Raw genomic sequence first — 13,151 nt, forward strand, 5'->3', positions numbered from 1 at the left:
AAGCAGGAGACCAACCCTAATTAGGCTACGCAGATCCTAGAGAGAAAAAAACTCTTTTTAAATCTGTTAGTTTTTCTAAGCCACAAAAAACAACAAATTTTTTTAATATATATATTACAATATTTTAAATAAATTATGTTATGATATATAATGATTCAATTGTCTGACATAGTGTCATGTCCTAGGTCCAAGCTTGCAGAAACGTGACTGCACAACAAACTCTTCTAATAACTATTTCGTTTTTGTCATAACTTTATGAAAACTGTCCATTACAACCGTATCACTCCAAATATATTTTTATAACCCATATAATAACAGGGATATCACATATTACAAATAGTGTCCGATAAATGCATATCCTATCTAAACATATCAGCAGTGTTGAAGAATTGACCCTCCTAAATTATTCCACCTTACCACACTTCGAGGAACCTTCTTCCCCCGCCCACACACACGCCACCCCTATATCAGTGTACATATATATCACCACTCTTCCCCCCTATAATAATATCAATGGATCGAAATAAATAATATTCAACACTATCAAAAGCCTTTATTTCGCCTAACTTCAATTCCCAGAAGACCACAGAAACAAAATATCAATTTTCTTAGCATCCATCAATTAAATGGCAGGCATGCTACCTGGAGTCGAAGCTGCAAGAAGAAGAAAATGCCACCAGAGCTCCGAATCACTCCAGTCGACAACTTCCTACGGTGGCTTCTACATGAGGCGATCTTCTCTTACATCAGACTCTTACATGGTACTAATAATCGGATTATTCCAATCCAATCCAATCTGTTATGCATATAATAGTTATGTTTTATCTTCTTCTGTTTTGGAATCAATTTACAGCGGAATCCGGCGAAGCAGGCATTGTTTGATGAAAGCGAGCTTGGCGCGGAAGCGAGGGAGGCAAAGAAGAGATTGGATGCAAGGCTGCAGCATCGATGGAAGTCACAAAGCAAAAGGTTGGTTGGTAGAGACGATGATTTCAATAAAATTCGTATTAAATTATTCGTTCTTGAAATTGCACATGCTTGGCTGGAACTATTTAGGTTTTGTAGTCCGCATAATTATATCATGATAAATAAAATATATGAAATAATCATGAATGTAATATTGGCTATAAAATTTGGAATATAAGGATTGATCGGCATCCGATAAATTGATTTTTTGAATTCGAAAAATATCGGTTTAACAGTTCAGTGTCGATTATTTCTTCTCAAAACTGATCAAACCGAAGCCATCAAACGTTAGAATTTCGATGTTTTTACATTTTTTTTAGAAATTTTTATGTCGGCATGTTTTAACATTAGTGAGTCTAAAGATTTTTTATATAAAAAAATCAGTTTGATTAAGTTTATTTGGTTTAATCTTTCATAATTCGATTAATTGGTAATGTAAACGACCATTTGTCAACTCTATTAATCGATGCTTCGACAGAAGTGAGAAGGATATTGGTAGGAGCACTTTTACCTGTAATAAAAAAAAAAAAACAAAACAAAATTAAGTGCAGGCCGAAAACAATAAATTTTTAAAATTTATGATTGTGAAATTATATTTGTCTGTATATAATATATACAAATATAAAGCATATCTTAAAAAATTTAGAGGAAAGCGACCGTGTCACCCAATTTCTTTTGCCCCACTATTGGTCAAATCAATTTTCCTTAATATCAAATCAGTTTTCAGTTGCTTGTGGATCCGATGATTACTACTGCTTTAAATTTTTTTGATACACCAGAACAACCGTGTCGTGTATCAGGACTAATGATGATCATTCGATCTACGATGTGTAATATTCCCACCAAATTGATGCTTTAGTTCAAGTTTTAAAATAGAAAGATGTTCCAATTCCTTCTTTTTTTTAAAAATGCAAAACTTTGATTCCGTTACGTTTGTCATTTCTCTATTTTTTATAATATTTTTTACCTAATGTAAGTTTATGTAATTTATATTTTATTTAAGCATGGGCGATTCCAGATCACCAAGTGAACAAGTAAAGGAAGAGCATCAAACGATGTTGAAGAAACTAAAATGGTTAAAAATAAAGTGGAAATCAAGTGAAGAAGAGGAATGTGCGTGCAATTTGTTTGGAGCAAGTTAAGTGGGAGGGAGAGAGCACAACGCATTTGCCTTGTGTTCATAAGTTTCACACCAAGTGTTTGGTCCCATGGTTGGAGACCAATGCAAATTGCCCTTGTTGTAGAATGGAAATTCATTAATTATAAACGTTCCATTAATATAATTTTAGATATCTTAATCTTAATTAAGATAAATATATACGTCGAATTGATATATGAGAAAATTATAGAGAAGGAATTAATTAAAAAAACTGAAATAATATAATGATAATGCCGTTTAAGATGAAAAAATAAGACGAAATAATATTTTGAAGAACCATGTGAAAGAACTTATTTATTTATTTATTATTATATATAATAGCAAAACAGCACACAGATTGCGTAACCCGCCCAATTTATAAATGGGTCATGTGCACAACTGATTTGGATATTACTTTCATTCCATTCATAACTACATCTCATCTGAATTGCTATTCAAAAATTGCTTGCCAGCTGGTGTTTGGCACGTTCGTTACAAGTCAAATGGGCTTTGAAAGTTAAATCTGCCTTGGGAAATGGTTGTCTAAATCAACTCGACAGACACAAGAAGATGCTCGATAAAGTGTCCCAACACAATTGAAACACGAACCATTTCCTACATGAATGTGAAACCACAAAAGAAAGAAGCCTTGGCCATGATAATTAGGTTGCATGGGAGCGACAACATCGATGTCGTTATAACCATTCGAACAAAACATCCGACTTAGGGAATTGGCCACCCACCCATGTTCTAGCTCTTCACCACGTGCTTCGTGGGTTCAATTGGATAGATCATTATGTTTACATGAATGTTAATTGTCTCACGTCGGTTGGATAAAATAATCGGGAGTTATATATATGAACTTAGACAATCTCATTTGAGCTGTCTTTTGGGGTTGAGTTAGATTCAAGTCTCAATCTTGAAAACAACTTCATACTTAATATATAGTTTTATGAATATGCTCTGATTATATCAAGGCTTAAATAAAAATTGAGGACATTTGCTTATTAAAAGGACAAGACATATAAAGGCGCATAGATATCATAGAGGCTAAGCAGAAGGCAAGACAAGTCAATCAGATATATAGTTCGAAACCTAAATATGTGAAAACATTTCATTAAATGCAATCCAGCGTGCACTTACAAAATGTTATGCAAAAACAAGTTGTCATTAATTTATAAATTAAAATAAATCGCTACCACCTTGCAGTTCTTGTTGGATTCTGTGTGCCAACACTTATTGCGCGTTTGATAGGTACCTTGAATGTTAAAAGTGCACTAATACTGGGGCTTCATGGTAAAGGTCATGGTTAAGGTGTTGCACTACATCTAGGGATTGCGGTTCGACTTGTGTGGAGGCGCAAGTACTTCGCCTCGCTAAGACTTGAGGCTGGACTCTGGTCTTGTTTTTTAATAACTATGATTTGGGTTTAGAGACTTGATACCCAATTATTGAGAAAGTGGCACGTGTTATTACAAGGACATCTTGGTTTGTTCTTGTTAAGATTTGATCCATGGGTCAGCATGTTCCCGCAATTTGCTCAAAATTTTAAAATCCCACTTTGCATCTGTGTCAGAAAGAATTTTATTGTGTAGGTTATAACGGGGCTCGTTCATCTCGCTTCCGAGCGTTCAAGTTTCGTAATAGGTATGTGTGCCTGCAGCTACGACTTTTGTTTTACATTTTGACTGTTGATTGTATCCTCATGGCATATGCCATTTGTGTATATATTCTCAGGCACTTAACATGATGAAAGGCATGAGATTGCGAATGTGCTGGAAGATGCAACGTTGAGGATAACACAAGGGAGAAAGATCAGTAGTGTCGAGGATTTCATTTAGTTATTGTCTAGTTTTGTTTAAGTTTATCACCTGTTGCCACGATTATGCTATTTATTTTGTGCAATTTTTTTGCTTATCTTATTTGGGCTTAATCTTTTGGTTCAAATTATATCAGGCTATGAATGTATAGAAGGATTGGATTTGTGGGAGGATTTCAAATAAACGGATTAGAAATGCTTGGATTTCAGACGACCAAGTTAGATAGTGGACAAAAAAATACTAGTCCGATGAGGCAATTAGGATTGCCGAGAGTTCTTATGTAAATACGATACTAATGAAATACTAGTCTTAAGGTAATTAGGATACTAGAATTATGTTGATTGAATACTAATAAAAATTCATGCTAATGCACTTGAACAACTAAATAATCTTTCTTGAAAATAATAAATAGAAAGCCAAAACACTAATATTTTTTTGCTGCATCAATCTCCTCATCTTGAAGAAGACTTGTCCTCGAGTTTCAATGGTGAAAAGAAAGCTCGCACGTGGAAAGTAATCAAAGATATCAGAGATCTCTTAAGTATTGGAGATGTTTATGTAACTTGGAAGATCAATTTTATAGGCACCGTCACCGATCTTCTTGAGAATTTGGTAAGAACTAATTTTCTTGTGTTTGAGCTTACTGTAAGTACCATACGAACGATTACCAAATCTCCATCACTAAGTTCTTCTCATGTCTATACTTGTCTCCTGGTGAGCTGTACCGAGTATTAACCTCATCGAGATTTTCTTCAAATCATTAGGGATCCGCTGAATATGCTCCACAAATTCCTCCGCATCATAGATGAAGGTAGTTGAATCAAATCCATCATATGCTTTTGAGCACTATCCCAGAGGCTCAGCATTAGGCAAGGCGCTAAATTCGACATCATATGATAGAATTTAAATATGTTAAACATTTCATTATATGCAATGGAGTATGTACTTGCAAACTATCACGCAAAATCAAATTGTTATTAATTATAAAATTCACTATTATCTTGCATTTCATTTTGGATCCATATAGTTAATGTGCGAGGCTTGACTTAGCCAGGGACTCGTTCATCCTGTTTCCGATTGTTCAAGTTTCATGGTAGGTATGTGTGCCTGCACTATGATGTTCTGTCTGTTGATTGTTTCTCATGGCCCATTCCTTTTGCTTATATATTTTCTGCAGCCGATCACGATTTTGCGAAGGTGCTGGATGATGTTAAGGATGAGGATGACGCAAAGGAAAAAGATTAGTAGAGCTTAGGATTTTATGAGTTGTCTAGTTATCTTTTAAGTTATTCACCCGAAGTTATATGATTATGCTATTTATTTTGTATAGGATTTTTTCTTTCTTGAGGAATTTATGTTTGAAACTTGTTGATTTATTGAAAGTTTTGATTCTACATCTTCTCTTTCCCATATTCTATTGTAGAATACCAATAATTAGAAGTCTGCATTAGATGTTTTATAGGGTAAAAAATAATTGCTTTGTGAATTCATTTCGAAGACTGGCAATCACTGTGAAGAGTCCTTTGAGCAATGCAATGCAATGCCACCCTTGTACAAACCAGATGGACTCTGTGGCTACAGCAGAAATTTGTTGGTCTTTTACATTTTACAAGAGATCGGACTTTCAGTGTTAAGATTTTATTGAAATGAAATAAATTTATTTAAACTTTTATACGGAAATCATTGTGTGTGAACATGCCTTTTGCATTAGAATTTATTTGCAAAGTTGAGCCAAGATCAGCATACTATCAAGTATTTGGGGACGAGTGGGTGAGTTTTGCAGAATACCAACTGTTGCTCACGGAAATTTAGGATCCGCTTCCAGCAAGTGTCATTAGTCCAGACGCAAGTTTCAAAATTGCCCTGAGCCTGAAATCATGAATAAAATCGTTAGAAGAGGGCCGGGAGGGTGTCCCGACGTAGCCCCTCCGACGCTCAAGTCAGAGACTGAGGATATATGGAGAGCAGTTAAGGGTACTGCTGAAAACAATATAATGAATGAATTAAACACTCTGACCTTACTTAAATGCCCAAGCAAATTTGCAAGGATATCGCTATGATCAAGCCCATTAGAATTCTCAGCCTGAGCAGTATTTACGTCAAATTTAACAATTTAAATGAGCCATAGAAATAAAATAATGATAAAAAAATCAAAACAACCCATTAGAATGTGCAGAAAGAAACCCCTTAAAATTCCATTTCAAACTTGACGCATCCATAACATTTATTTTACTAAATAATAAAAAATGAATTTTTTTTAGATAAATTCAAGAGTAACCTATACAAAAATAAAAATCTACAGTACATGCAAGAAATAACACTATATATCAAAATTGAGAGAATATTTTATATCTAGAAAATTAGTGTTTCGTTTAATTTAGTCTAATTACCTAAACGAAAAAAATTATTCGTCCGTAGTATTTTATAAAATAATAATAATTAATAAAGTAGTTTATTTAGATAAACTGTTCCACTCAGCCCATTGATATAGCCCGGCCCACCAATTATGCGCAATGAAAGCTTCTCCTCCATCCCTATCGTACTGTGCCCATTGAGCAGCTTCCACTCCACAGTACTGTGCTCATTCAACGCTTTTCCCAGCTTCGTCTCCTCTCCCTCTCCTTCGTACAGCAGAGTATTGGACATGGAAAGATACAACACATTAATCCATGGCTTAAACTCGATTTAAGTACGTTTACTCGTGAAATTATTTTAAATTTTGTTGTTTGATTTCTCACATTGTCAGTATAGTAACTTTTTATAACTAATTATTGTTCTTCTCATTTAATTTCTGCTGGTATTTCAGATAAATTTTTGACTGGATATTTTTCACATGATGTACGTGACTATTTGAAAGGTTGATTTTGTATGTTCTCAGTTAGTTGTTTTGTAAAGTCCTCATTATTCATCACTCCGACTAATGTTTAAAAGAGAAAAGTTGATTTATGCTTTAAACTATGTTTCATGTTAGTAAACATAATCTCATGATTCAACCTGAATCTGTGGCGTTAATGGCATTGAGGAGCTCATCGATTTTAGGTTAAATAGGTATTTTTAGGGCGATTGTTAATGATGTTCCAGGTTGAGTAATTATCTTGAATTGATGTATTCCTGGAAGAAAACACACTCCATCAGTCAGACACTAATTCCTTGCTTTTGATGTATCTCATTTTGAGTGCTTCAGGATCACAGATTATAGAGATTCTGTGACTGTTCACTTGGGATTCCCGATTGTGATAGCTGTGGACCTTGGGTACATGTTCAATTCTTCACCTTTTTTACAGTACATCGATGGTGTAGAGCACATTCTTCCCAATTTGATTTTTTTTTTGTTTCGCAGACTTGTAGTGGGGAGTCCTCTCCCATGCTCTCTTTTGGTGACCTGCACTCTTACAAATATTGACCTGCAGCTGGAACCAAGCAATGGAGTTGATGGATTGCTTTCATTTCTACATGAAGATGTCTAGTTTATGCATTACGTCACCACTCTCTTTAAGTGTGCATATCGATGTTAGGATTTTTTATTTGGTTAATTCATGGAGGCAGAGATGATATGAGATGCTGCAGCTTATGCATGAAAGGAATCCAGCCAATACCTTAGAATACAAAATCTCATTTTAGGAGCTAAGGATCAAGAAATGTTGCAGTAGCCTACGGTATATTTCCTTTAGAAATCTAATTAATAGGATGGCATAGGGCTTGAGGTAATATCAGCTCATCATTTTTTTTCATCTATGAAACCACCACTTCCCCAAACCTCCCCTTCCCTTCACTTATCTTCTTTCTTCCCTTGAGCATCTATAGTTGAGGTCTATAGTTCAAGTTGTTGCAACTATTTGTGTCGTTTTGTTATATGATTGTTCTTGTTAGGTTGGTCCATTATACATCACACAGCTGAAAGATGATCTTGAAGAGGGAAAGATAGGCAGAATCTGGGGCATTGTTAAATGTTACTTCACTGATAGTTCTTCCAAAAATGTGAGTTTTTTTTTGTTTGTGTATTTAATTCTGCTTAGCAAGTTACCCGCAATCCATTCATGAACCGAGCTTTTCCTTTATGATATATTTCTAATACACAAAAATGCCTTTATATTTGCAGTCTTATGATGATGAAAGTGGATCTGCTCCTTCGAGCATTAGAAGCCAAGCCTTTTCTTTATCTTCATACTACCAGTCCATGTATGAAGTATTGAACAAAATCGGTAAGCTTTCTGTCTTGGTTAGATAAATCCTCTGTTGAAAGTATGGGTTTCAAATGATATTGTTGTTAGGTACAATTGAAATCAATCATGATCAAAACAATACTGTATCACAAACCAACCCTAATCGTGTCAAATTATATTCTGACGCCTCCTATGTAGCTATCGGTACACTTTTCAATATATATGTGTGGAAACAAATATAGCACACACATCAAAATGTAGCAGATGCCATATATAACGTTTATTTATGTGAATCTGCCTGTTGGGCTCTATTTTTTTTCTTTTAATTTATCCATGCCTTCTTGACGTAGTTGCTCAAGACTCCACTGAATTGATCTTTTTGTTGTTACAGGAAAATGTGGATATGGTCGTGTCTTTGAATGTAGGCACAAACTTGACGGAATCACGTACGCAGTGAATAAGATTCCATTCAATGAAGATCAGGTCATCCAGTAATTTCTTCTCTTTCTTTCCATGTGAAATTTTTAAGCATTGTTGGCTGGCCTTGGATTTTGTTTTGAAATATAAAATGACCTCGGAAGTCAAGATAATGGCGCTATTGCATCAGCCAAACATTGTACGTTACCATCAGGTAATTTGCAGTTTTGTTAAGCAACTCGCTATCATGGCCTATGGCAGTTATAAAATATTGATACCTAACGCTTACTTTTTTTTATTTTTCTTTTTACAGTCGTAGATTGAGGAAGGTTATGAACTATCTAGTGCAGATGACGACCCATATGGCACAGATACTTCTAATCCACTGAGCAAGACACTCTATGTGGCAATGGAGTTTTGCCGTGATATTTCACAATGATAATAACACTGTCATCAATGAACAACGCTGTCATCTATCAATAACTAAGGAAACACCATCGCCCAATAAGGAAACAACTTAAATGCCTCAAACACCGTACCAAAAAGCAAACAAGACCACAACACAATATTTGAAGATACATCATGGACAAACGAGACAAAACACAATTAAAACTTTACCTTTAATCTAGACTTCAATATAGATATATATGCACAGTTACGCACGCATAATCCAGAAAAATCGGTCTATTGATAATATTGCAGTTTACTTATCTACATATGTTTTCAGTTTTAGATCCAAAAAGAATTGAACTCAAACGAAGAAAAGATTTAATAAAACAAGATAGCATATGAAGTAGTTGTTGATGTTCACAATTATGTTTACATTCATGAAAAAATAAATTATCTCAAATTCACAACTAAATCCAGGACTTCTTTGGCAGAAATACGCTTGCATGGATTGATTTCGAGTAGGTCGAGGATAAAATCAGAGGACCTCAGATTTATGTTGCTCCAATTTAACGAACCATTTCTTATTTGATCGAACTTATGTGCTCTTTCGGATTGAGTCGTCATGTGGTGAACCATCTCAAACATAATAAATCCGAGTGAGAAGATATCTACCTTATCATTTATAGACGTAGAAGATCTTGTCATTTCTGGAGCACGGTAGGATACATTTCCTATTGATCCGTATGTACTCATCATTGAACCGTCGCCTGCTGTCCTATCCTATCAAAGAGCATGGCTGACAGAAATAATTGCAAGAAGTTACGTTTAAAAAAAAAATTAAAACAGAGTAAATAACTTTATAAAATCAAACTTACCAAATCCGAAATCTATTATTTTGATGTCCACAATCAACTGAAAACTGATTTGGTATTGAGGAAAATTGGTTATGACCAATAGTGGGGCAAAAGAAATTGGGTGACACGGTCGCTTTCCACTAAATTTTTTAAGATGCTTTATATTTGTATTTATTATATACAGACAAATATAATTTCATATTCATAAATTTTGAAAATTTATTATTTGCGGCCCGTACTTAATTTTTATTTTTTTTTATCAAAAACCTATTTTAAAATATTTTAATCTGTTTTAGTTTTTAAACGTAACTTCTTGCAATTATTTCTATCAGTCATGCTATTTGATAGGGCAGCAGACAGGAGTTCAATGATGAGTACATCCGGACCAGTAGGAAATGTATCCTACCGTTGTCCAAAAATGACAAGATCTCTTACGTCTATCAATGATAAGACAAATATCTTCTCACTCGGATTAATTATGTTTGAGATGGTTCACCACATTACGACTCAATTCGAAAGAGCACATAAGTTCGATCAAATAAGAAATGGTTCGTTAGATTGGAACAACATAAATCTGAGGTCCTATGATTTTATCCTCGACCTACTCGAAATAAATCCGTGCAAGCGTATTTCTGTCAAAGAAGACCTGGATTTAGTTGTGAACTTGAGATGATTTATTTTTTCATGAATGTGAACATACTTGTGAACATTAACAACTACTTATGTTATCTTGTTTTACTAAATCTTTTTTCGTTTGAGTTCAATGCTTTTTGGATCTGAAACTGAAAACATATGTACATCAGTAAATTGCAATGTTCTCAATGGACCGATTTTCTTGGATTATGTGTGTGTAATTGTGCATATATATCTATATTGAAGTCTAGGTTAACGGTAAAGTTTGAATTGTGTTTTGTCTCGTTTGTCCCTGATGTATCTTCAAATCTTGTGTCGTGGTCTTGTTTGCTTTTTTATATGGTGTTTGAGGCATTTAAGTTGGTTCTTTATTGGGCGATAGTGTTTCCTTAGTTATTGGTAGATGACAGCGTTGTTCATTGATGTCAGTGTTGTGATCATTGTGAAATCTCATGGCAAAACTCCATTGCCACGTAGAGTGTCTTGGTCGGTGGATTATAAGTATCTGTGCCATATGAGTCGTCATCTGCACTAGATAGTTCATAACCTTCCTCAATCCACGACTATAGAAAGAATAATAAAAAAAACTAAGCGTTACGTATCAATATTTTATAATTGTCATAAGTCATGATAGCGAGTTGCTTAACAAAACTGCAAATTACCTGATGGTAACGTACAATGTTTGGCTGATGCAATAACGCCATTATCTTGACCTCCTAGGTCATTTTATATTTCAAAATAAAATCCAAGGCCAGCCGACAATGCTTAAAAATTTCACATTGAAAGAAAAAGAAGAAATTACTAGATGACCTGATCTTCATTGAATGGAATCTTTTTCACTGCGTACGTCATTCCGTCGAGTTTGTGTCTACATTCAAAGACACGACCATATCCACCTTTTCCTGTAACTCAAACGAAAAAAAATTCAGTAAAACAAGATAGCATATGAAATAGTTGTTAATGTTCACAAGTATGTTTAAATTCATGAAAAAATAAATTATCTCAAGTTCACAACTAAATCCACGACTTCTTTGGCAGAAATACGCTTGCATGGATTGATTTCCAGTAGGTCGAGTATAAAATCATAGGACCTTAGATTTATGTTGCTCCAATCTAACGAACAATTTCTTATTTGATCGAACTTATGTGCTCTTTCGGATTGAGTCGTCATGTGGTGAACCATCTCAAACATAATAAATCCGAGTGAAAAAATATCTGTTTTATCATTTATGGACATAGAAGATTTTGTCATTTCTGGAGTACGGTAGGATACATTTTCTATTGGTCCATATGTACTCATCATTGAACCGCCGTTTGCTGCCATATCAAAGAGTATGGTTNATGGGGCAAAAGAAATTGGGTGACACGGTCGCTTTCCACTAAATTTTTTAAGATGCTTTATATTTGTATTTATTATACACAGACAAATATAATTTCATATTCATAAATTTTGAAAATTTATTATTTGCGGCCCGTACTTAATTTTTATTTTTTTTTATCAAAAACCTATTTTAAAATATTTTAATCTGTTTTAGTTTTTAAACGTAACTTCTTGCAATTATTTCTATCAGTCATGCTATTTGATAGGGCAGCAGACAGGAGTTCAATGATGAGTACATCCGGACCAGTAGGAAATGTATCCTACCGTTGTCCAAAAATGACAAGATCTCTTACGTCTATAAATGATAAGACAAATATCTTCTCACTCGGATTAATTATGTTTGAGATGGTTCACCACATTACGACTCAATTCGAAAGAGCACATAAGTTCGATCAAATAAGAAATGGTTCGTTAGATTGGAACAACATAAATCTGAGGTCCTATGATTTTATCCTCGACCTACTCGAAATAAATCCGTGCAAGCGTATTTCTGTCAAAGAAGACCTGGATTTAGTTGTGAACTTGAGATGATTTATTTTTTCATGAATGTGAACATACTTGTGAACATTAACAACTACTTATGTTATCTTGTTTTACTAAATCTTTTTTCGTTTGAGTTCAATGCTTTTTGGATCTGAAACTGAAAACATATGTACATCAGTAAATTGCAATGTTCTCAATGGACCGATTTTCTTGGATTATGTGTGTGTAATTGTGCATATATATCTATATTGAAGTCTAGGTTAACGGTAAAGTTTGAATTGTGTTTTGTCTCGTTTGTCCCTGATGTATCTTCAAATCTTGTGTCGTGGTCTTGTTTGCTTTTTTATATGGTGTTTGAGGCATTTAAGTTGGTTCTTTATTGGGCGATAGTGTTTCCTTAGTTATTGGTAGATGACAGCGTTGTTCATTGATGTCAGTGTTGTGATCATTGTGAAATCTCATGGCAAAACTCCATTGCCACGTAGAGTGTCTTGGTCGGTGGATTATAAGTATCTGTGCCATATGAGTCGTCATCTGCACTAGATAGTTCATAACCTTCCTCAATCCACGACTATAGAAAGAATAATAAAAAAAACTAAGCGTTACGTATCAATATTTTATAATTGTCATAAGTCATGATAGCGAGTTGCTTAACAAAACTGCAAATTACCTGATGGTAACGTACAATGTTTGGCTGATGCAATAACGCCATTATCTTGACCTCCTAGGTCATTTTATATTTCAAAATAAAATCCAAGGCCAGCCGACAATGCTTAAAAATTTCACATTGAAAGAAAAAGAAGAAATTACTAGATGACCTGATCTTCATTGAATGGAATCTTTTTCACTGCGTACGTCATTCCGTCGAGTTTGTGTCTACATTCAAAGACACGACCATATCCACCT

The 13,151-nt window shown here is 34.4% G+C and overlaps 2 protein-coding genes across 8 annotated transcripts; both read left to right on the forward strand.

Annotated features, from left to right (window-relative positions):
- Positions 1-468: 468 nt before the first annotated feature.
- Positions 469-2,233, forward strand: LOC140969678 (uncharacterized). Of its 2 annotated transcripts, none has more exons than XM_073431103.1 (3): positions 469-761; positions 854-969; positions 1,985-2,233. In XM_073431103.1, the coding sequence occupies exons 1-3, from the start codon at positions 627-629 to the stop codon at positions 2,106-2,108; spliced, it is 375 nt and encodes a 124-aa protein (XP_073287204.1). In that variant the 5' UTR covers positions 469-626; the 3' UTR covers positions 2,109-2,233. The 2 variants fall into 2 exon arrangements, with proteins under 2 accessions (XP_073287204.1, XP_073287203.1); XM_073431102.1 differs by having other exon boundaries at positions 494-761; positions 1,970-2,233.
- A 4,456-nt stretch (positions 2,234-6,689) lies between these two features.
- Positions 6,690-10,427, forward strand: LOC140969677 (uncharacterized). Of its 6 annotated transcripts, none has more exons than XR_012173977.1 (6): positions 6,690-6,790; positions 7,109-7,177; positions 7,265-7,902; positions 8,024-8,126; positions 8,617-8,703; positions 8,818-10,427. XR_012173977.1 is itself a non-coding variant. In XM_073431100.1 (5 exons), exons 1-5 carry the CDS (start codon positions 7,182-7,184, stop codon positions 8,891-8,893), a joined length of 567 nt encoding a protein of 188 aa, XP_073287201.1. In that variant the 3' UTR covers positions 8,894-10,427. The 6 variants fall into 6 exon arrangements, 1 of the variants encoding a protein (XP_073287201.1); XR_012173978.1 differs by lacking the exon at positions 6,690-6,790 and having other exon boundaries at positions 6,965-7,177; positions 7,265-7,385; positions 7,819-7,902; XR_012173976.1 differs by lacking the exon at positions 6,690-6,790 and having other exon boundaries at positions 6,965-7,177.
- Positions 10,428-13,151: the final 2,724 nt, after the last annotated feature.

Source organism: Primulina huaijiensis, unplaced genomic scaffold (genome assembly GCF_012295235.1).
Source record: "Primulina huaijiensis isolate GDHJ02 unplaced genomic scaffold, ASM1229523v2 scaffold42523, whole genome shotgun sequence".
In the NCBI taxonomy this organism is placed as follows: Eukaryota; Viridiplantae; Streptophyta; class Magnoliopsida; order Lamiales; family Gesneriaceae; genus Primulina; species Primulina huaijiensis.

Bases quoted from the DNA above. Each gene is read 5' to 3' on its own strand.
- LOC140969678 (XM_073431102.1), top strand. From the start codon at position 627: ATGGCAGGCATGCTACCTGGAGTCGAAGCTGCAAGAAGAAGAAAATGC. The intron at 762-853 runs GTACTAATAATC...ATCAATTTACAG, and splicing joins TTACATCAGACTCTTACATG to CGGAATCCGGCGAAGCAGGC. The intron at 970-1,969 runs GTTGGTTGGTAG...ATTTTATTTAAG, and splicing joins TGGAAGTCACAAAGCAAAAG to CATGGGCGATTCCAGATCAC.
- LOC140969677 (XM_073431100.1), top strand. From the start codon at position 7,182: ATGTTCAATTCTTCACCTTTTTTACAGTACATCGATGGTGTAGAGCAC. The intron at 8,127-8,478 runs GTAAGCTTTCTG...TTGTTGTTACAG, and splicing joins TGAAGTATTGAACAAAATCG to GAAAATGTGGATATGGTCGT. The intron at 8,579-8,817 runs GTAATTTCTTCT...TTCTTTTTACAG, and splicing joins AATGAAGATCAGGTCATCCA to TCGTAGATTGAGGAAGGTTA.